General features: G+C 40.2%; 1 protein-coding gene across 3 annotated transcripts in view; it reads left to right on the plus strand.

The window, feature by feature from the left end:
* LOC141520823 (coiled-coil domain-containing protein 33-like) overlaps nucleotides 1-25,147 on the plus strand; it is a 114,905-nt gene that overhangs the window by 67,788 nt on the left and 21,970 nt on the right. For all 3 annotated transcript variants that reach the window (XM_074232693.1, XM_074232694.1, XM_074232695.1), the window contains 2 exons: nucleotides 9,053-9,195; nucleotides 11,175-11,220. In XM_074232693.1, the coding sequence (XP_074088794.1) occupies nucleotides 9,053-9,195; nucleotides 11,175-11,220 (189 nt within the window). The remainder of the gene's footprint in view (nucleotides 1-9,052; nucleotides 9,196-11,174; nucleotides 11,221-25,147) is intronic.

Below are 25,147 nucleotides of genomic sequence, written 5' to 3' on the forward strand. Positions count from 1 at the left end.
CAAGGGAATACCATTCTCACTATAGAAAAAATGTTCATTGGACCATAGAGATAGAAATCATTTAGACCAAGAGTTCTGAACTTGAGATTTTTCAAATATATTTTGTTAGATTTTTGGTAGATAATTTGAGAGATAATATAGTTTTTGGATAATATCAAATAGATAATATTTGATATATAAATATAGATTTTTATAGATAATTAGTTTCTTTTTAATTCTGTGCATTTTATTTTATATATCAAAATATTATTCTGTAAGTATTCTGCAGGTTTCATCAGATTTCTTAGGGTTCCAAGACACAATGCTAGGACTGTCAATCTGAACCAACCCCCTCATTGTACAGTTGAGGAAACTGAAACACCAAAGGAAGTTACATGATTTGCCCAAAACCAGTGCTCTTTTTATTATACCGAATTGCCTCTCCTTTCCTAATTCCCTACTTTTTGGGCTCTTGCTCATGTGGGAAGTTGCTGATTGGAAGCAATATTTCTTCTAAATTATGTAGAAGTGTCAGAGAATAGGAAGGCTACTATTGTATACGTGGTTCAGGAACTATCAAGATCAGCTGTTACTTGCTGTTATGGATTGGGGGTGGGGATGAGAGGAAAATGGAGAATGTACTTAGTATAGAGAAAGTAGGTGGTAAGAGTTAGGGGAAGGCTGGACTAGCTAAGGTTGAGAAGTATGGGACCAGTAACCAGGGTAACATAAAACTACAGGGAATTTTAGAGATTGGATAGCCCAATTGACTCATTATACAAATGGGGAAACTGAGCCCAAGAGCAGGGTCAGAGTGGGGGGGAAGGGGCAGAGAGGAGAAGAGAAAGAAATGAAAGTCTTGAATCCTTGTCCCATAACTTCATTTCCAGTGTTCTTTCTACTGATCCTCTAGGCCCGAGTATCTCATGATCCAATACCCAGTGGGCCTCTTCTAGTTGTAGAGATTCTCAAGGCTTCCCCCATATTCCTGGATCACTTAGTGATGTCTTTGCTGTGTTATATGTCTCCATCCTCTATTTTGGTATGAAAACACATATAGAAACAAGTATAAACCTCTGCAGGGTCCATCAGAGATGGGGATGCTGCAACCTTTAGAAGCATCTCATCCTACATTTAAATCACCATCACTATGACTTAATTTTTCCTTACATCAAACTTTTATTCAACCTCAATAAACATTGTTTTACCATGTGCAAAGGCACAGTTCCAGGCACTAGACATAATAACATAATTCTTGCCTTCAGTGACAAAATCCAACTATTACCCCTTAGTTCTTGTCCTGTCCTCTAGGGCCAAACAAAACTTGCCTAATGTTTTCCCCCTTAGAGAGTCTTTCTGAGGGCATGTCTCATACCTTGCCCACATCTCTTCCTTCAACCTCTGATATTTGACTTGAAGTTCTTTCTATCTTCTGTCATAGAACATAGAACATTTATGTTCTAGCTTGTCAATGTCTCAACCCAGAATTGAACCCACTGATCTAGGGTCTGACCAAGGCAAAGTACATTGAGTATTTTTTTGGTGGAGGGTCCAGCCCTGTAATCTAGGCAATAGAGAGTCTCAGAGTTACCCAGAGGCATTGAGTGGTTGAGTGACTTGCACAGAATTATTACATAGTTGGCAGGCATCAGGGGCTGGTCTGGAAACTAGGTCTTTCTGAAGACAAGATTGGCTTCAGACTCATACTGCTTCTCTTTCTAGAGACCCCATGCTTCTGTTAATGTAGGCAAAGAATAGAAACTTAGCTTCAAAGGCTGCCATCTTGCTTTCTTGATCCCTAATGAGCTAGCAGTCCACTAACAAATTTTCATCTGATCAACACTTTGGCTGACCAAACAGCTCTAAATATGCCTAACTTTCACATATCCCTTTCAATTTTCCATGACAATTGCATGAATTACATTAAGTTCAGGGCTGAATCTGGGCTTATTAAATTTATAGCAGATCCTTAATACAAACCAGGCTAATACTTCAAGGGGGAGGGGAGGAAGGGAATAAGCATTTATATATCACCTAAATGGCTCCATGATTTTATCAGTGGAGTTGTCTCCCCACCTTGTATAGCTCATACTTCTCATCTTATACAATTCTCAGTCATATCTGTCCTTGAATCATCTGTAGGAGATCTACCCAAAGCACTAGATGTCATTTTCTAGTTCTCTGACTAATTTACAGATGCCAGCGTAATCTTCAGGTCATGCCTTTGCTGGCCATTATTCTTGCTACATGAATTGCTCACCTGTAGCATTTACAGGTTTTATAGATTATGAGAAACTTAATCCACTGAGGCCAGGAACACTCCAGGGTTGCCTCAATGGAATCTCTGTTCATTCAAAAGAGATAAGTCTTAAATATCACAGAAAAAACCAAGTGGGAGTAGAGATTATGCCCTGCAGTTAAATGAGCAACATATTGAGTAAATCATCAGTAGAGATGCTATTGGACAATTAGGAGGATTTGGAACTAAATAAATGATTCAAGTGAAGGGGTTGCATTGGGAATTTATGCAAAAACTCCAACAATCCCACACTTCTGCCTTGTGACATAAAACACTCCTTTGCACCAATTTCCTACAAGTGTTTCCATCTAACTATGAATTGATATACAAATTCAAAGAATGAGAATTATTTGAGACTACCCTTCCCACCAAGGACAATGAAAAGACTCATGACAGGTATATTTCATATTATCAATAAAGATGTGTGATTAAGAAGTGATGTAAAATATATCATCAAGGAAATATATAACATGAAAAATTGCTCTAAATCATTACTTATTAGAGAAATGCAAATTAAGGCATCTCTGAAGTACTACCTCACACCTCTCAGACTGGCCAATATGACCAGAAAGGAAAATGATCAATGTTGGAGGGGATGTGGAAAATCTAGGACACTAATGCATTGTTGGTGGAGCTGTGAACTGATCAAGCTTTCTTAAGAGCAATTTGGAATTATGCCCAAAGGGTAATAAAAATGTACATACATTTTGATTCAACAATGCCACTACTGGGTCTATACACTGAAGAAATCATGAAAAAGGGTAAAAATATCACTTGTACAAAAATACTCATAGCAGCCCTATTTGTAGTAGCAAAGAATTGGAAATTGCAGGGATGACAATCAATTGGTGAATGACTGAACAAATTGTGGCCTATGTATGTTAAGGAACACTTTTGTTCTATTAGAAACCAAGAGAGATGGGATTTTAGAGAAACCTCGAAAGACTTGCATAAATTGATGCTGGATGAGATGAGCAGGACCAGAAGAACACTGTATACCCTAACGGCAACATGTGATGATCAACCTTGATGGATTAGCTCATTCCATCAGGGCAATAACCAGGGACAATTTTAGGGTATCTAGAATGACGAATATCATCTGTATCTAGATGTGGAGTTTAAACAAAGATCAAAGATTATTGACTTCAATTTAAAAAAAGTTATCTTATGAACTACATAATTTTACTATCTCTAATATTTTATTTTTTCCTCTAGGATATGTTTTTTCTCTCAACACATTCAATTTTGATCAATGCATAGCATGGAAAGAATGTAAAGATAATCAGATAGCCTTCTATGGTGGGGAGAGGGGAGGGAAGGGAGGTAGGGGGAAAATTATAAAATTCAAAACCTTACCAAAAATGATAGGTAGAAACTACTATTGTTATAATTGGAAAACAAATAAAATATATAACAAAAAAGGTTGGAAAAGGAGGTGGGCAGAACATGGAGTGTACAACCTATATGATGCATAGATGCCCCCAGACTATCAGAAGATGTATCAGAAGGCTCTTTGATGGAAGCCTTATGGAAGTCTTCAGCACAAATCACTCAGGATAAGAAGGAACCAATAGCATGTGATCTATATTGGCAAATGGAGAGTTCACATGAGCTAAAACACAGCTCTACTGAAGTATTGAAGAATTTCTTTAATGGATCACTATGGCTAAAAATGCATTAGATGGACCTTTCTTAAGTTAATGAATATAATTTGGACAGCTGGAGCTTCTTTACCTTTTAAGAGCTGTGTAAGAACAAAGGGACCTCAGAGGTCATCTCATTCAACACCTTCTTTTATTGATAGTGAAACCAAGACCCAGTGAGGTAGACTGATTTGTCTCAGGTAGGGACAGAGCTGGGATCAGAACTCAGATCCCATAGTATGTGTTCTCAGCCAGAACTTATGCTTCACTGGAGTTACTCTAAAGAAATTAGAACAAGAATAGGACTTTGGGGGAATCCAGAAACTCTGATAGAAAGGAAAATGAAGCCGTTCTGTTATTAAAGATTCTGTGCTGGCTCTTATGATCTCTTTCACTTCTCAGTGCTCACAAATCATCCTTTTAGGATAGAGGCATTGCCACCAAGATCACATCCACCTCTATCTCTCTTTGACATGGGTGTTCTCCCCCCAGCCCACCTTATCCCTGAGTCCTGGCCTAAGTGTCAACATGGTTTTTTCCCTGGGTCCCATTTCTGCAGGGCCACTCTTCCCCTTCATGCAGCTCCCCCTTGTTTCTCTCCATCTTCACTAGCCTGGTGCCAACTCAGATTGCTTCTCTCCATCTTCAGTGGACTGGTACCAGTTCATGCCTCAGAGGCATTGGATTTCACCTGCCTCCAGCTCTGATGTCATTGTGTAGGGATCTTTGTTGTAGCAACTGCTCCAGAGAACCAGCTACTGAGAGACTCACAACAGAAGGAAAAGCATGGTTGCACCAGATGCCCCTCTTCCTCCAACATCTCAAGATGACCCTGACCCAGCTGAAAGTCCCCCTCTTTCTGTCACCCCTCCAGTAAGTCTGATCTCCCTGGCTATGGACTTTAGAATAAGGGCTGTTGTGAGAAAATTCCAGTGAGGGATGGTCACTGGGGGAAGGTAGATGATGACTAGTTCCAGGGCAGGTGTGTTGGGATGATGTTACCTGGCAATGAGAGTGAGGCATTTCAGAGCTGAGGCAGGAATCCTCTGGGGTGGAAGGAAGGTATGAGCTTAGCACTAGTGTGAGCAGATTACAAGGAGAGTCCAGGCAGATGTGGATCAGGTCAATGACCACACCAAATGGCCTTCTACTACCGACCTCAGTCATCTACTGTAGGTATTGAATCAGTCCAGAAAGATGGGAGCCAGGGTCTTCTAAAGGTTGGTAAATCCTTTGGGCCTTGGAGGGAAAGGGGGATGGGTGCCATCAGTCCTGACCTAAGATGGTCTTGGGAAAATTCCTCAAGGTTCAAAAGGTCTGATAGGGAAGAGGGAAAGTTGATTTTTAATGATTCTAATACCTTCTTGAAGGGATTTGATTCTCCCCTTTTTCCTTGACCACCTTGAACTTCCCATTCAGAAGGAAGTGGATAAATTTTTCATCCATCTCCTAGCCCAGAAGAATCCCTCTATTTAACATATCTCTTGGATTCTCAGGTTATTTGGACCTAGGCAGCCAAGGAAAAAGATTGATGAGACCTGGGTGTGATTAAGCTGAGAAGGCTTCTCAGAGGATAAGAGTTCAAATTGAGGTTTGAAGAGCTGGGGTTTTGGTGGGGAAATTGGGTGGCAGGAAGGGTAGAAGAGATTTAGTTCACATAAAGCAAAACAAATGGAGAAAGGGTAGGGAGCTTAACAACTTAGAGAGGAAGAGCCTGTGAGGCAGAAGAAAGGAGAAACCTAACTGATTTGAGATATGATTTAAGAGGTATGTGGAGAACATCCATAAAGTCCCTCAACAAAGGAGCAAGGTAGGGATACTAGGACCTGGACAAAACCTGGGAACAATAGCCTCTGCTCCACCTTGTCACTCCACCTCATTGCCTCTGAGGACATGAGCTACACAGCCTGGTACAGTAGAAAATTCTGGAGTCAGAGAACTTGGATTCAAATCCTACTTCTGAAGATTACTACCTGTGGGAATTGGGGCATTCATTCAACATGGTGGGGCCTCAACTTCCTCATTGGTATAAGGAAAGGATTGGACTGGATGGCCTCTGAAATTCCATTGCAGACCCTCCGATCACTACATCCCAGCTAGGAGATGAAGCTTAATGCGGACTTGGTGAGAGGAGAGGATGATGAAATCCAATGAGAAGTTCAGGGAGTTCCACAGAAATGGAATGTAGACCAGGTGAAAGTGAAGAAACTGCGTGACAAGTATACTTCTTCTCTCACAACTGAATAATCCTATTGCAATCAACCCATACAATTTTCGAGTATCTTTACTTTTATGAGGCAAACAGCAAAAGATGGCACAGCCCTGCCCTGGGAGCCCATCATCTGGTTAGGAAGATAAGCCAAAGGCAAATTATGAGACAGTAATTAGGGCAAATGAAACATAAAATTGCCTACTTTGAGAAATTGTATTTCCTCATTGCTGGGGGTCTTCTAGGAGAGGTTGAATGGCCACTCATTAGGAATTTTGTTGAGGGGAGTTTTGTTCTGGGGAAAGTCAGAGTAGATGGTCTCATGGGTCTCTTCCAGATCTGGACAGAGTTGTAGGAAAACATTAGGAGCACAGAAGGATCTCCCTTCCCCTTCCCCCACTTTATGAGGCAGTACCATTTCTCCTGAGCCTAGTATTGGCACTAAAGGCTGACTAATAAATGACAAAGCAGTTTAGGAAATGTAGAGTTCCCTTGGAGCTATAGTGGTCAAGAAAGGCTTCTCACAGTTGGAAGACTTTGAGAAGAGCCCTGAAGGATGGAGAAACAGAGAGGTAGACATAGAAGAAAGAAAAAGGGTTCTTGAAAGAGCAGAGGAGTGAGGAGTGGATCCTAGGAGCTAGATGTTCAACCCCCTTCATTTTACTGATGAGGAAACTGGGGAAGAACATGTGAGGAGCAGTAAAGAAGACTGGAACTTCATAGGATGAGGGTTTCTGTCCTAACTCTGATGCTGGTAGGTCTGTGCGCCTTTAGAGGAACAAGATATTCACCTGTGCATGCTTCAGTTTCCCTCTTTGTAAAATGGAGATAATTATGGTTTTGATCCTAGTTTCTTTCCTTGTTTACTTTTCTAGAGCAGTGAGTTTGTGCTTGAAAAGCTTTTAAAACAACAGAAGCTATCACTATTCCCCACCTCACCTTCATCCTCACTTTCCATTTACCATTAAAATTATAAAAGCAAATTTACAGAAAACACATTTAGGCAAAGTAGGTAGGTTTTTAAAAAAGAAGGGGAAATGTACAGGAATTACTTTTTTGGCTCCTTTTTCCTTAACTACTGAACGGGAATGAACAAAGACCTTGCAGTCTCCTCCTGGCTGAGACAACTCAAGGCTTTTTGCTCCCCATCCGCCCCCCCCCCATCCCTCATGATGGTAATCTAATTTAATGCTTCTGTTTGCACATATTTGCACGTGTTTAGCAGAGGAATTAAGATCCTGATATTAAATTCAACTGGACATGGGCCACTGGTATTTTAGATCCTAGGAGTGCCCAGATTCCAGGAGCTGAAACCAGAAAGAATCATAAGCCTGCACAGGGATAGAGAGGGACAGAGAAAGAACCAGGCAGATAGATAGCCCTAGGGACCACAGCTACTAACTTAAAAACCATGGGATCTTGGTGCTACACAGAAGCTTAGAGACCATCTAATCAGACACCCACCCATCCACCCCTATCACTTTTTTCTATGTGGAAACTAAGACCCAGGAAGGGTAATGACTTGCCTAGGGTCACTCAGCTAGTAAGTGATAGAATCAAAATTAGGCTTCAGATTTCCTCTTTCCAAATTAGAATGCTTTCCATTAACTCAGAATCAAATTGAAACTCCTCATTCTAGCATTCAAGGCCTCATTAAAGAAGCTATCCTCCCCAAAAAGGACTGTTTCCCACTGTGCTCTTATACAGATCCTCTGAGATATCCAAGCCAATGTCCTTACTCTCTCCTGCATCCTTCAAGATTTTTCCCTTTTCAGGATGTTTCTAGCCTGTTCCCCACACATACACTGATGCACACTAAGCCCTAAAAATCCTGAGCCCCTAGTGCCAGCTCTATGATTTATGTGAGTCTCTCCCCTTTCCCTAGTCATATTTAGAGATCCCTAGATCACTTGGCATCCTCCCTCTTCAGATGTCATTCTGGCTTGGGCATACAGCAGGTGCTTAATAAATAAGGGGCCCCTTGACTAGAAGAGCAGGAAAAAGAGAGCTGCTTTGCAAAATGAGCACTCACTCTAAAATATGAACTTCTGCAAATAAGATATGAAGTTCCTTGTCCAGTGTCATGTGGCCTGTATCTATAGAGAAGATGCTTTGTTCATAGGAAAATTATCCCATAGACCAATGAAGAACACTTCCCTGTGTCTTCCCTTTTCCACCCTCCCGATCCTAAGGGAGGAACCAGAAAGGGAGGGAGCAGAGGGCATGATGAAGACTGAATGAGCCACCAAGGACCATCCCATCTGCCCCTCATCCCTTCCTGCCCCTCTTTATGTGGAAGAAAGGCCCATTTCCAAAGAGACTTTCTCTCCTTGGATCTCACATTAGAGGAAGCAATCCTCCTTAATTATAGACTGCTGACATGGGTTCCTCCAAGCCTGGCAGATGGTCTGGAATAGTATAGGGAGCTGACCTAAAACTCAGGAAAACCAAGGTTCAAATTCTACTCACTGTGTGACCCTAGGCAAGTCACTTCACTGGAAGAGGGATTTTTCTCACTGGGATTTCCTTGATCCAATGAAATCACAGGTTGGGTTCAAAAAGAAAAATAAAATTTAAGCTCCCATGATGGCAAATATGTTCCTTCATCCAACTAGCATTCACTGAACCCCCTTGTAACTTGAGCCTGCACATGACAACACTCAGTTTTTCAGAAGAGCTGAGACTTGAAGAGGTAAAGTCAACCCAACCTAAGGACATCCCATCCTTGGCTAATTTCTTTTTGCCTTTCCTAGCACATCTCCACTTTTCCTCCTATAAGAAGGGCTCACTTTCCTGGGACTTCCATCCTAGAGATATCTTGTAGGTAGGTGACCCGGAGATGAGGTCAGTGTGAAAGGATAGGGCAGAGAGGTCTTGCCCAGGCCACAGTTTGGTGACCAGTGGCTTGATTGGGTTCCACAGCTGGAAGATCTCAGCATACGTTGGCCTCATCAGAAGTCTGTGTACAGGCTCCAATCAAAGGCCCAGTCCACTAAGGCACTTCCTAAGGAAAAGACAAATGAAAACTCCCAGCTGTCCCAAGGGACGACACAGCCAAGTAGCAGGTATGGGGGACTTCATAGATGGGGGTTTGGGGGGACGGGGGGTGGGACAGTCAAGAGACAGGGCCCCGGGGAGTTCAGGACCAGCATCCATGCAAACCCTATCTAGAATGGATGGATCCCAAAACCACTGCCAATTTTAGAATGTTGGTTTGGGGAGGTCAAGCCTGAATTGTCAAATATTTTGTCAAATCTATGTTTATTCATTTCAAGCTGGCAGTATATTGTAGTAAGAAAAAAAGTATGGATTCAAGAACTGGGTTCCAATACCAACTCTGTGATTGATCTCCTATATGTACCCTTAGGCCAAGTCACTTCTCTCTGAGTCTGTTTCCTCATATATACAATGAACAGATCAGACTAGTGGACCTCTGGAGTCCTATGAGACACTGATAGCAAGCAAGGCTAAGAAGGGCTGAGTCAAAGCAGATCAACAGAAAGCTACCTGGATCGCATTTGAATACTACCTCTCTCAGTTTCTACCTATGTGACCTTAGGCAAGTCACTTAGATTCCCTGAGCCTCAGTTTCCTCATCTGTAAAATGAGTGGATGGGACCAAATGTCCTCTGCCTTTAGATTCATCAAATGTTGCTTAGCAGTAATCAGCCCTTAGGTGAACTGCTTTAAGGGCTAGAGATGGAAGCATGATTCATAGAACAATCAGATGAACAAGAATTACATCTTAGCTACTCTGTGCTTTCTTGGAGGATGTCAATTGACTATAAATAAATGAATCATGTCAAAGTGCATGGGAATAATTTGGTATCTTGAGCAGTTTGCACATTTACCAAGCAATCTCATTTGCATCCTCTTTTGACCGATTGGGACCTTCCTTCATGGAGAGCTCAAAGGGAAACAGAGTTTTCATGTGCTCCAAATTAATGGGATTTGAACTAAGAAGTTTTGACTAGATTTGTTTCTTTACTGCCAATAATCAGTGAGTCAAGTAAGTCCTCACCAATACCCTGTTCCTAATCTGAGATTTCTAAGGAGAAAGAAAACCATATTTCTGTTCTCAGGGAGCTTATAGTCTAAGAGAAAAGGAGGAAGGGAGAGAAAAGATGAAGTTGGAGTTCAGGAAGGGGAGGAGGGAGAGGAAAGAGGTGATGAAAGGAGAAGAGAGAGTAAGGGAAAGAAAGATATACAGAAGGAGAGAGAGGAGGGAGAGCAAGGGGGGAAGAAGGGAAATGGGAAAGGAGGAGAAATGGAAGAACAGAGAAGGAGGGAAATAAAGGGTGGAACAAGGGAGAAGAGAGAGGGATGGAGAGGGAGAGTGTGATGGAAAGAGTAATAGAGAAAAATGGAGAGGAGATGAGACAAAAATGGGGAGAAAGAGATAGAGGAGAGAGAGGGGAGAGAGAGGGAAAAAGGGACAGAGACAAAGAGATGGAGAAGAGGAAAGAGATGGGGAGAGATGAGGAAACAGAGAGAGAGAGGGAGAGACACAGAGAGACAGTGACAGACAAAGACAGAGAGACAGAGACAGAGAACACCACATTTTGATTACAATGAGGAAAAATGGTAAGCTATAAGATTAATGATTGGTTGGTATATATCAAAGAAGACTTCCTGGAGAAGACTGGTCCAAGGCAGTAAAGCTAAAAGGTCAGCAAAGGAGAATATGGGAAAAAAGAACATGTTTGTACTTAGGTAAGGGATAACCTGGAGGAAAAGAAGTTGGGAATGGATAATGGTGAAAATGATGGAAGCAAACCTGGTTGGATAGAGGTAAATCCGTCAGGGAATAGCTCTGCCTTTGAAAGTCTAAAGCTTGTTTTGAGATTCTGCGGAGACCCAGGAGAAATCCAAGGGGGCCCAGACTTGGGGGCTGAGATCTAGGTATGACTTAAGTCTGGAAAGGCAGCAAGGAGACAATCATTTATAGACCCAGGAGCTGTTTATGGGAACAGGGTGGGAGAGGAGTCCCCTTAGAGTCCCTCCAGGTCCCTCCTGTGACTGGTCACTTTCTCATTCTCTGCAGTCCTGATTATCCTGATCTCTCAGTCACTCAAGGCCATCACAGTGAGGTGAGTAACTCTGAAATCTTTGCATTGGGCAACAGAACTCCTGGACCCTACCCTGGACCCTACTGCTGGCTCCAATCCCTAAATCTCCCCCAGGGCCTGCTGTTTCCTGTCCTCATCTATCAGTGCCTCTGAAGGGTTAAGTGTTTGGATGGGTGCAAAGGGAAAATGGAGGCATATGGTGGCAAAGAGGGCATTTCCTCTGAAAGACCAAAGGAGAGACAGTAGAGGGAAACAGAAGCACTGGGTGTAGGCCAGAGGACCAACTAGGAAACTGAGCTGAATGGTCCTCCAGTTGGGCAGCAGAGTGTGCTAGAAAGTGTTTCTTTAGTCAGAAAAGCTAGGTTCAAAGCCTAGCTTGGTTTCCTTACACAGATAAAATTCCAGAACACACTCTCTCTCTCTCTCTCTCTCTCTCTCTCTCTCTCTCTCTCTCTCTCTCTCTCTCTCTCTCTCTCTCTCTGTCTCTCTCTGTCTCTCTCTCTCTCTCTCTCTCTCTCTCTGTCTCTGGATCTCTCTGACTCTCTGAGTCTGTCTCTGGGTCTCTCTGTTGCTCTGTCTCTCTTCTCACTCTGTCTCTCTTCTCACTCTGTCTCTCTTCTTACTCTGTCTCTGTCACACACACACACACACACACACACACACACACACACACACACACACACACTCTCACTCAAAGAGTCAGGCAACAACTGGCCATCAAACCTACAGAAAATTAATTCCCAGTAATCATAGGACATTGATTCAAATCCTGTCTCAAATAATTATTGCCTGTGTAACCTTAGGCAAATCACTTCCTCTCCCTTAACCTCAGTTTCCCTCTTTCACATGTGCTCCATCTATTAAAAAGATGATTTGGTGCTTGGTGGAGGGGAAAATTCACCTGGAAAAGAGGTGGAAAAGGAAGCTGTGGGTGGGGGGGGTTCTTCCCCATAGTCAATACTTTAATAAATATTTGTTGACAGTATTAGTGACTGACCAACTGGCTGAATGACAAGAAGCCACATAGCTAAAAGTTCTTGTAGAATCTAAAGATCAGATCTAGCTTCTGCTATTCAATGGTGTCCCCAGGTGACAACATCCCCTTCCTGCCTCAGTTTCCCAGTCTTTAAAAGGTGTAGCAAAATTTCCCTTCCATCTCTATAGATGAAAAAATGGTTTGGTTTTTTTTTGGCACTCAAACCCAGACAGTGAGAGACAAGGTTTCTGCATGGAAGGGGTTAACAGCTTTTCCCACTTCCCCCAGATACCAGAGAGTTCTGGGTGTGAAAACACATGTTTTCCTGTTTGTGAATGCCTCTGCCTATGCATTCACAAGATGCCATCTGTCTTACCTTAAAGGTGCCCCAGGTCTTGTGGTTATCCCCTTACTCTACTCCCCTCTATCACCCCTTCCTACTTTCCCAGTTTCACCACTAAGGTTCCTTGTCCATGGAATAATCTGTATTTCCACACAGGACATGAATCAATGGCTCATAAATATTATTGCATACCTTTTTGCAAGTCAACAAAGATGGGGTCCAAGAGGCCTGGGTTCTAAGACTGGAGTGGTGATGCTGGGCCTTATCTTCCCCAGCTATAAAGTGATGGAAAGTAATTAGCCAAGGGAGCTTCTAAGAACATTTTCATCTCTAATGCTGAATGACTGTATAATTTTCTTACTTTATTCCTACTTTCTTCAATCGTTCCCAAAGTCCTTTGAGCAGGGCCTGGCATATTCCCTCTTTTCCAGATAAAGAAACCATGACTAGAAAAGTCAAATTGACCTGCCTAAGGTCACACAGGAAATTAACAGAGCCCCTACCAGAACCCAGGAAAAAGTAACAACTAAACAGAACAGGAATAATAAATAAAAGTTAAAAATTTAAATAAAATAGACAAAAAAAATTGAGCAAGGATTGATGGTATGAGCACTGGTGGGACTGAATTGATCCCATTTCTCTGTGTTTCCTTCCAGGTCAATTTTTTGCCCTAGGCTGGTAGATAGCAACAAGAACTGTTTCTGTTTCTATTAGACACTTTCCCTTCATTTAAAAGATGAGGAAACTGAGGCACAGAGCAATTAAACAACTTATCCATGATTACTCAGGCTAATAAATATCAGAACCAGAATTCAAACCTAAATCTTCTGAAACGGATCCAAGTTCTCTCCACTGCTCCACTAAGCCTTGGCTGCCTCTCACTAGAGATTAGAGACTGTCTAAGAAAATAGATAGATATAGGATGGGGCTTGGGAAAGTTCTCTAAAATCATAGAAAGGGAATCTAGACTAATTTACTCACTTTACAGATAAGGTCTAAAGGAGGAATGATTTACTCAAGGCTTCATAAGTAGTGAGAGGCAAAGTAAGATTCAAACCTGGACCTTCCCACTGTAAATCTATCCTGATTTACATGCTCAAGCTGGTAGGGGAAGGAGAAGGATGTTTAGAAGACGCGAGCCTTCATATACCTTCCAACCTCCACACCTTCTGTCCTAGGAAAGTGTTCATAAATAGGGTTCTACAAGGCATCCAAATCCCACTTCCCTCTAGCTATTACAAATAGCTTGAGGCAGGATCATTTGTGAGAGGTGACCTCCCTCTGCTGGGCAAAGAGAAAAATGTAGATTCCTGGCCCCTGCCCACACTCAAAGATTCCTGTTGGCACAGGTACCCAGGTCCCTTGCAAGCATCATCCCTCAACTTCAAGTCAAGGGATGAGATTCTGTCCTGGTAAGAAGGGTTGGAAATGGCAATGGGAAACAGGAAATAGTTCAATGGAGATGGGTGATTAGAGAAAGAAAAAAAATAAGAAATGGAATGAGATGAAGTTCTAAGGCAATGGGTGTGTTTAAGGTACCATAGCAACTGGACTCAAGAGTCAAGAGACCTGGTTCAGTTCCTACCTCTAATAGGTCAACATACTCTCTCTAAGCCTCATTTCCCTCATTTGTAAATTCAAATTATAATACCCATCATCTTCATCAAATGAGAATCTTATATCTAGAGTACTTTGAAAATCTTAAGGTGCCCTTTACTGCTAGCTACTATTACTATTTTATTACCTACCTCCCAATATGGCATCAGGAACAGAATTTTGGGCTTGGAGAAAGGAAATCCTGAGTTCAAATCCAATCTCAGGCTCTTCCTTAGCTGTGACTTCCTGGTCATGTAACCTAACTTTCTTGAACTTAGTTTCCTCCTTTGCAAAATGGGGATAAGAATGGCAGCTATCAACATCAATTATTGGGAGGATTAAATGAGTTAATATTTGTAAAGCACATTGCAAACCTTAAAGTGGTATTAAAAATGTCAACTATCACAGAATGCTTGGTAAGAAAGAATTGGGGTTTGGGGTTTTTTTTTTTAGTTTTTGCAAGGCAATGGGGTTAAGTGGCTTGCCCAAGGCCACACAGCTAGGTAATTATTAAGTGTCTGACGTTGGATTTGAACTCAGGTACTCCTGACTCCAGGGCCAGTGTTCTATCCACTGAGCAACCTAGCCACCCCCTGAAGAGTTTTTTGAGCCAAAGGATGACAATGGCCAGATTAATACATTAAAAAATGTTAGTCTTGCAGTGCAGAAAGGGGAGGGAATGAAGGACAGAAAACCTATTACAAGCTTAGAATATAAACTATTTTACTTACATCTTTGTATCTCTAGTGCCTAGCCCAGCCTGGTGCAAGCAAAATAGAAACTTGTTGGTTGATTAATTGATGGGAACTATTGAAATAATCCAGGTGTCTGATAATGATACCTTATTTTTTGATGGGAATGGGAATAAAGGTGGGATGGAGTTGGAAACAACTGGAGTTAGTAATAGGTATATCATAGAAGTAGAATTTATGGGTCCATTTGACCAAGAGGTGATGATTTCTTTGGCCATAGTCCCCAAAGATGTTTGGGAACATAAAAGATTGTCCTTTCAATCAACAAGTAAAGTCTGCTTTCACTAGCAAGGATGACCTAGCATTTCTTGAGAGGACTATAAGACTTCCAGGGAGATGTCAAGTCTTTGGGATTTAAAGTTCATTACAGTCTGAGTCTTACTGATCTTTCCAGATAGATTTAACATTACTCGCCCTCATATACTCTTAATGTTTCAACCAAATTGGCACAGTTCCTGTTCCCTGTAGGCAACATTCTGTTGTTTGCCTTTAGAGAAGCATTTCTGAAACCTGGAATGCTCTCATTCCTCACCTCTGCCTCATGGTTTCCTTTGCTTCTGCCAAAGCCCATCTTATCTACTGCTGCCTTCTCCATGAGTCCTTTTCTGTTCCTCCCCACCACCCAGGGAAATAGGTAGAGACCTATTCATAGTCGGCTTGACTGGGAGAAAAGAAAGGGGAGGTAGGGCTCATACCAAAGAAAGAGGTCTGAACTGGGAACTAGTATTTATATTTACTTTGTATATATTTTGTACTGCATATCTGTACTGCATGTTGTTTCCCATCAGGGGAATGGAAGATCCTTGAGGGCAGGGACAGTTTGGATTTAATTTTTGTATTAATTTATATTAATTTTTGTATCCTCAGTACCTATGCTTTCTGACTTAAGTTTCCTAGCTCCATACTAGGTAGGCAATTGATAACTATAGGAGAATGTGTCAAACCTCACATCTCATCATGTAAAAAGCAAGACAAGACCCAACATGACTGAATGAAGGAATGAATGAATGAGTGAATGAATGCCCAAAATGATGAGTCTCATAGGAACTTAAAGAAGACCTGGCTTGGAATCGCAGATTAGTAACTATCTGTGGGAAGTTATTTCTAGGGTCTAATTTTCTTCTGCACAAGATATGGAGCTCAGTCTCTGTTTCTAATGTTCTTTCCAAGTCTAAATCTATGATCTTACAATCCTATGATTCTCTTTTTTGAGTTTCAACATTGACCTCTCAGGGAGGAGGTTATCAGATACTATCTATACTGGCAAAAAAAGATTTGGACATTTTGAGATCCTTAGTTCCTGTCAAGGAAAGGGGTTGGTAGAAAAAAAGAAGAACATGAAACAAACTCTCTCCTCTCTATCTTGAACAGGATGTTGGGGTGTCCAGAAGTAGAGGCAGAGAAGGAAGACTAATATTCTTAAAGCATAAGTCTGATCAAGTAACTCCCCTGCTCAAGAAGTTCAGTGGCTCCCTATTACCTTTAGGGTAAAATACAGAATCCTGTTTGGCTTTTAAAGTCCCTTAAAGTAAGGCTCCAGCTTTCCAGGCCTATCAAATATTTCTAAACATTCTTTGATATAATCAAACTGAGCTGCTAGCTCTTTTCCTTGTACATAGCATTCCAACTCCCATCTATGACTTTGTACAAGTTGCTCTCTCCTCAGTGACCCCTTAGAGAATCCTTAGCTGATCTCAGGGTTCTACTCCAGGGCCACCCTTAATAGGGAGCATATTCTGATTTACCCAGTGGTGAGTGCCTCCACCTACCCCACACCAAAATTAATTATTTTGTGTGAATTATTCACTTACTGATATATATATATATATATATATGTATGTATGTATGTGTTTTGGGGTTTTTTGATAGAATGATAGCAGAAACTTTGCATTTTTGTCTCTATAGCTTTAGTACCTAACATTGTCTGGCACATAGTAGTTGCTTAATTAGTGGAGAGAGGCAGAGACAGAGAGAGATTGGAGGATAGAAATTTCCTATATTCTTGGTCATAAAGGTGTGTAAGTGATGGTGTTTGTCTGATAGGAGGCAGCAGAGACTGAGAAAGAGGGAAATAGGTCTCTATTCAGAGCCTGCCTAGCTAGGAAGAAAGGAAGGGGGTGGTATGGCCCATAGCCAAAGAAAGAGGTCTGAACTGGGAACTAGCTGCCTCAAGTATTTTGTTTATTCAAACAGCCTGTCCATCCCAAGGCTTTGGCAGTGACGCAGAGGCCCTGATGTTGGGGACGGGTGGAGAGGAATGTAGACACACAGCAAGGCTGAGCAGGTCAGGGCTACTGGGGCCCAGTTTCCCTATCTCAATTGGGTCTTGCCCAAGGTCCTGGCAGCCCAGCTGTGGGGTGGAGGTGGGGAGCATGGAACAAATCGTCTATGGAATGAACCCATTTCTGTACACCATACTACTTTCCACTATATGCCGGCCCCTCTGCCTCTTAAAGGTATATTCTGTTCGTGATTGGGAATAACCTGGGTGGGATGGCAGGATGCTCTTATTCCCTTCCAGTCTCAGCACATACCACCCACCTCACATTAGGATCCATTCAAATCATCTCTAGAGCACAGGGCAGGGGAAAGAGGGAGAAACTTAAATTTTAAAGAGTAGATGAACCAGACCTCAAAAGAGGAGGTTGGGATTTTCTTGGTGAGACTTTCTCTGGAGGGAGTTGTCAGAAAAAAAACAAATCACTGAATTTCAGAACTCAAAGAGTTCTCAATAGATAACCAGTCTAACCCATGGCTGAAAAAAGATTCCCTTTTATGTAAGGGGTAGTGCTGCCCAAAGACCTCCAGGGAAAGAATCTACACTAGCTAACAAAGACAACTGTAATAGTGAAGAAACGTTCGGGTTTTCATCAAGCCTAAAACTGTCTCTTTGCAGCTTCATCCTCTCTGGGTAGGAGGAGCTGGCTCCCATTTTATCCATCACTCTGCCACCATGACCTAAATTCTCCTCCAGCATCCTGCAGGATATAAGGATGACCTTCCCTAAGTATTCAGACAGCCTTTGATTAGAGAAAATTGTCAGATAGGGTCTCAAGAAAATTGTCCCAGTATTGGGGGAGAAGATTTATCTGAGTTAAGAAGGAACTGGGAGATAGAGGGAAAGACCTCCATTTATCTCTAGTCTAGAAAAGGTGGTTTGTTGCTCATCATTTGTTCCTAGAAATGAAACCACCCATCCTCCCCACCACCACCTTTTTCCCAATAGCAGATGAAGTTAGTCAAGCCCAGGCCCATACTGGCACAAGGCCACATCATACATACAGGGAAGTCTGACTCCTGTTCATTCACTGACTCATGCTTGTTCCTTCTTCCTGAACCTTCATCTCCCCAAGGTAGACAAGACTCAGAACTGAAGTTACCTCAGGGACCAGAAACCTAACCCTCCTCATTTTACAAAGGTGGACAATGAGTCCCTAAGGAAGGAAAGTCACAGCGCTCCCTCAGAGATTTCTGCTTCCAACCCTGGTGAGGTCCAAGTCCTCCCAGTCATCCTGTCTAAGGACTCTACTACAAGGAAAGGAGACTTTGGGGAGGAAGCAGTTTGAGTATCAAGTTGAACTCAACTCTTTTGTGAGGTGGAACATAGCTGTTTAGCATTTCCTTGGCAGCTGAAAGAAGCAGTTGTCACTGATATGTAGTTATTTAACTGATTATGGTGTGCTAGGAAAGCTTAGGGCACTTGGGAACAAGGGCTAAGGGGAAAAAAAAGGAATGCCCAGCCTTATTGTGGTGAACTTTATAGCCTTTAGAATCAGAGAATCAATTAATTCTAACTTAGCCAGCTTTGAGCAAATAGCAACCAATCTGAGCCTCAGTTTCCTCAATTGTCAATTTCCTGAGCTGTAAAATTTCTAGTTCTAAACCCTCTGATTCCATGATTTCATACATGTGGGATTCAGGAGCCAGAGAAGAAATGAGCAGCTAGGTCTCAAGAAGAGATCTCTAGGTATAGGGAACTTTAGGTCACAGAAGGAAGAATGGGGTCAATGACCATTTTGTAAGACGTTGCCCTCAGCACACCTGGTTTACTTTCTACCCAGAGTTTGTAACCTTTTGTGTATCCTGGATCCCTCTGGTAGTCTGGTGGAGCTTATATAGATGGATTCTTTCTCAGAATCATAGTTTTTTTTTAGGTTTTTTTTGCAAGGCAAATGGTGTTAAGTAGCTTGCCCAAGGCCACACAGCTAGGTAATTATCAAGTGTCTGAGACCAGATTTAAACCCAGGTACTCCTGACTCCAAGGTCAGTACTTTATCCACTACACCACCTAGCTGCCCCAAGAATAATAGTTTTAAATGCATAAATAAAATATAAAGAATTACAAAGGAAACTTTGAAATTTTTTTAATAATGTCATTTCCCCCCTCCAAAATCATTGTATTGTGTTAGTCATGTCTGACTCTGTGACCTCATTTGGGGTTTTCTTAGCACAGACATTGCAGTGGTTTACCATTTCCTTTTCCAGTTCATTTTACAGAGGTGGAAACTGAAGCAAACAAGAGTTAAGTGCTTTGTCCAGAGTCAAATAGCTAGGACCATCTGAAGATAGTCTTAAATTAAGTAAGATGAGTCCTCCTGACTCCATACTCTACATTCTATCCACAGTGCCAAATGGCTGCCCTCCAAGTTCATAGACCCACTGAAATTGTTCCACAGATTTCTTTGAGCTTCATGGGTCCCAGGTTAAGGACCTCTACATTAATTCAATATGGGAGCACCTGGGTAGAATGCTGAACCTGGAACCAAGGAGATCTGAATTTAAATTTGGCTAATAAAAGTCTGAGGTGGGATTTGAACCTGATTTCAGTCTCATTACACTACATTTCCCCTTCCCTGACCTTAAATGGTTGTTGAATTGAATCCCCGCTTAGGAAAGCAGTTAGCTTCTACCCCAGCAAAGAATATATATAATATAGAATATCTCTATTTCTTTCCATTTTGCTCTATTGTATCATCCTTTAAAAAAGTCCAAAATAATTAGTGATCGGTTACAAGGTCTGACCAAAAACTGTGTTCTCCCACTCGGATGGTTCTTGATTCCAGGAACCACGTGCAAGTGTCTCCTCCTCCTTGGGCTTCCGGTACACCCTTTCCAACCCCCAAATTGTGTTCCTGTGGATAAACCTATAGATAGGTTTACCAGTTTTCAGAAAAATTAAATACTGATGGTGTAATTTCAGAACTCATGCTAAACCATCCACCGTGGGTTCTGCCAATAGATGCAGAATCATAGTATATAACAAGTTCGTCTCAGAGTGAGGAAAATTTGGGTTCAAATCTCACCTCTGACATTGGTTTGGTGGTTCTGGGCTTTATCATTTAGCTTGCCATGTGCTTTAGATCATTGTAGAGAGATTTTTCTGCCCAGAAAGTATTCTCTGTCATTGAAATCAGAAATCCATTTTTTTTCTTTTTTAATGGCAGGCAATAGTAGAGAAGATGGAATTTATTTAGAGGAAAGGGCCTGATCTTTTGAGTCTGAAGGCCTGAATCCTAACCATGATATTTATTACTTATATTTGTTGTTGTTCAGTTGTTCAGTCTGACTCTGTGGTCACATGCCATTCCAAGTTTTATCATTCTAATACTGGCCATGATTCTCTTAGCAAAGTTCCTGGAGTGGTTTTCCATTTCCTTCTCCCCCAGATCACATTTTGTCAGAACTCTCCCTGTCTGTAACCCTGCACAGAATAAATCACAGCTTTACCAACCTATGTGAGCCTCTCTGCCATGGCAAGGCAGTAATCCAGGAAGGGATTGTCTATTTAACCTTGAACAAATAATTTTATTATTTCAGAAGATTAATCTGTAAGTGATTTATTTAATTAAGTGGAAGGGAAAAGACTGGATGTGAGGAGAAGTACTTAGGAATCCACTGCAATGGAACAGTCTAGAAACCTTAAGACTCTGACTGCAAGGAATGGAAGTAGGAATGGGAAGGAGAAGATAGATTCCTTTTTTAAAAAGTGTGTTATTTTCTTTACTATCTTCTGATATTCCATAGTTTCATTTTGATCATGGAGTCTGAAAATAAACAGGGTCATCTTTCCTCTTCTCCAGAAAAGTAGAGATAAAAGGAACTTCAGAGTCACGCAGGCAAAAGGTTCATTGTCCTAGACAGGCAATGTGATGTTATTTCTAGAACATTCATCTCCAAGTCAAGAAACATAACTTTTATTCCCTACTCTAACACTCAAAGGTTGCATGACATTAGATAAGACATTTCCCTTTTCTGGCCCATTTCTTCATCAAAAAATTGAGGGAATTATACTAGATTAGAAATTCTTAACCTAGGGTATATCAACTTGATTTTTTTAAAAAATTGATAATTGTATCTCAGTCATCAATTGTTTTCCTTTACAATCCTAGGTATTTTATTTTATACCTTTAAAAATATTATTCTGAGAGTTCATACAATTCATCAAACCCAAAAGGGTCCATTAGACACAGAAAGGTTAAGAACCCCCCTATACTAGATTATCTCAAAAGTTCATATATTCTGCCCTAAAATTTCTATAATTTTAATCTAATCTACAGCTAGAAGAAGAAACAAACTAGTCAATTCTTAACTGATTCACCCTTTCTCAGGACCACAAAGACTGTTTGTGATCATCTTAGCAACAATAATAGAGTGGTTTGCTATTTCCTTCTCCACCAAATCACATTTTGTCAGAACTCTCCACTATGACCTGTCCATTTGGGGTAATTCTGCATAGCATAGATCATAGTTTCATTGAACTATGTAAGCCTCAGATGACTCTGCACCTTCCATTGTGACTCAAAGAAGATCCCCATTCCCTTTCTGCTATTCAGAAGCAGACACAAACTAGTTAATTCTTTACCCAAGGATTCACACATTCTCAGGAACATAAAGATTAGATAAATTTCCCTGGTGCTTATCCTATATAGATTTGCTCTGAGAGAGACATGCATAGTTACAGGATAAATAGATGGGAAGAGGGATCTCAACCTTAGCAGATAGGAATTCCATGAATTATATTATCCAATCTGGATGTGAAGGTTATGAAAACATATGATAGTCTTGCTCTACAACAATCTGTTATAGACTGAGTCAATCAGTGAAATCAGATCACTAGCCTCAGTCTCTGCCATTTATTCTTATAGGTTAACATTTTATTTTAATTTCCTTTAACTGGACAGTCATGCTCAGCAGATCTTGAGCTTAATGACATAGGTTCCTTTATTATGTGCTTAAACCCTATGTTCCTGATATCCCTATGCTGGCCAGTAGCTCAACAATTTGATTCCATGTTGGGCATAGCTTTTGAAAAGTAGATAGGATTTGTCTCATTCACATTAAGCACTTGCTTTGCAGATTTGGAACATTTGTCTTTTAACAGTTTAAAGGAATTCAAGTTACCAACAGAGACAGCAAAGGGGATAGAGTAGATGAAGGACAAATAAGGTAAACTGGATGGAATCAAAGCTAGTCCACATTTCTCACTAACTACACCTGTACAAAACCTAACTATTCAGAGCAATTTGGTGCTAACTTAAATAAATGGTGGCAAATTTATTTAGAGGAAAGGGCCCTGATCTTTTGAGTCTGAGGTCTGAGGAAATAATAGACTCTGGAGTATGAGACTTGCAAACCTAAACTTTTAAGGAAGAAGAACAGAAAAAAAGGAGAAGGAAGAAGAAAAGGAGAATAGGAAAAATACTGCCATTTTCTTATTTCATCACAAAGTTTACTTTTAGGAAACAATACTGCTAATTTGAGGTTCAGCATGACCATCAAGTCTTTTCTGGTCATTCTAAGATTTCAGCCCATGGTAACAGCATATATTTTCTGATTTGAGTCTAAGTTCATCATTATAGAGATCTCCCAGCATTTAAATTCACTCCATCAATGCTAATTAGCATCTTATTTATTAACTTAATGTCTTAGAGAGTTGTTTGAGTCACTGGGAGGTTAATTTACTGCTGATAGTCAGACCTCAAATGTGAGAGATGATGCTTGACTCTTAAGACTAGATCTCTATCAAATACACTATGCTTCGATTTACATTACACATAAGTAAGCGTTTAATATTGCTGATTTGAATTGAGTTCTTTCTGACTAGACGTGCAAAAGAACAACATGATGTTCAAAAATAATTATCTATTTTAAGATTTCTATACAAATGGAAATTTATAATTTGTTTTTTCCTAATATTCCATTTATCTCCATAATTTCCCTGTTAATTACCCTTTTTTTGATTTGTCAGGCTTTAAGAAGGACACTGAAGTTGCTTACAATTAATATCATTACAGGTTTATATGTATGTAAGTTTGTAGGTATATTGGTAGGTATGTAGGCATGTGCATGCATGCCCTCATATGTATATACATATATATATATACCCTTAATGATAATAATATATTCTTTATATTTATATAATATAACAATATTAATATTGTTTCATTACTTATGATGCCTTTAAGTATAATGTAGTTTTCCTGTTTATCTCTTTTGACAGTATCCATTTAAAGGTTGTACTTATTTGAAATCATGGGTATAATTCCTGCTTTTGGGATTCAAATGAAACATAATAAATTGGGTTTCAGACACTTATTTTTTAACTCTTTATGTGTCTTCATGGTTTGAGAGTATTTCTTATATGCAAAAAATCATTGGAATCTGTTTATTCACCAAGTTTGTGACTCTTTTCCACTTAATGGGCAAATTTGACCTTTAACATTCAAGGTTACATTTGTTAAGTTCATTTTTCTTCTCCATCAAACTCTGCTAAATTACCTTTAAAAATCTAGTTTCAGTCTCTACCCTTAACCACAAAAATGATTTCTTCACCTTCACTATATAATCCAGCCCTACTTTGACTTTTTCAAATCCTATCCTTCTTTGATACCTGCAACTTTTTTCTTGAAACAATAATATCCTAATCTCCAGCCTAATATACAAAAACAAGATCCATCTTCTTTCTCCCCATGACTGACCCAAATCCCTGATAAAATTATTCTATGATATTATGGTTCAAGATCCTCCTGTGTCCTCTAACTCCTGCTTTTAAAGAGTGAATGACTTTCACCCATGCTGCCCCAATTACAAGATGTATTTGTCTTCAACTATCTTACCTTTCTTTAAAACATTTCTTTCTGTTCACCTTTAATAGCATTAAAACATCATTTTGGTATTTCTTGGTTTAATCAAAGGTAGTCAGATAATGTGAGATTTCTGAAGAAAAAATACCTTTGACTCTTGAAAGCATGTAAATATCAAGTCATTACCACTAGCTTTTCTTATGCTATATGCATTTATTTATCTTTATAAAGTTCCTTTTATTTGCCAAATTTGCATTTGAAATGACTTGCTTATCTCTGGTTTACTCTGAAGGAATAATAAAAAATTTGTAATCCTGTTGAAAATTCATTTTCTTTCAAAGAGAAATACAGTCAATTTTGTAGGATGTTATTTCAGAGTAAAAACCTGCTTCCTCTGCTTTTTGATGTATCTATCATATTTTAGAGTTTTTTTTTCATTCTGCATTTGTTAGGGAATCCTATATTTTTTACTATACTTTGGCCTGTAAGTAGAATCCTCTGGACACTAACAAAATTCTTCTTTAAAATTTATGGGGGTTTTTTGTGGTGTTTTTTTGAAGAGATGAGAATGAAAAATGGATTAAAAATTTATAGTGTATGCTGTCAGACTTAAAATATGCTTGTTAATTTTGATGGAGTGATTTTCCTCTTTCCTCTCTAATTTTCAATATTGGAAATGAAGTGATCTAAAAACAAAGCTATCAACAATTTTTAAAATCATAGCAATGGAACTTCAATATAATTTTAATTTCCTTCCATATGCCTTCTTTAATTCTTTCATTCATATTCTATCTCTTCACACCTTCTTAGCTAGGTGGTTCAATGGATACAGTATTGAACCTGAAGTCTGGAAGATCTGAGTTCAAATACAACCTCAAGCACTATAAACTGTAAGCCTAGACAAAGTCATTTAACCTCTACCTTCCTTGTTCCTCTTATCTATAAAACCCTTCTAGAGTTGTTGTGAAGATAAAGTTGAATCAAATTTATAAAGCATTTTTAAAACCTTAAACTTTATATAAAATGTTACCTATTAATATAACCCACTCTGAGGGGCAACTAGGTGGCTCTATGTATAGAGTATTGGACCTAGAATCAAGAAGACTCATCTTCCTGAGTTCAAATCTGGTCTCAGATTCATAATAGCTGTGTGACATGAGCAAGTCACTTAACCCTGTTTGCCTCAGTTTCCTCACTT

The sequence above is a fragment of the Macrotis lagotis genome, chromosome 4 (assembly GCF_037893015.1).
Source record: "Macrotis lagotis isolate mMagLag1 chromosome 4, bilby.v1.9.chrom.fasta, whole genome shotgun sequence".
Taxonomy (NCBI): domain Eukaryota; kingdom Metazoa; phylum Chordata; class Mammalia; order Peramelemorphia; family Peramelidae; genus Macrotis; species Macrotis lagotis.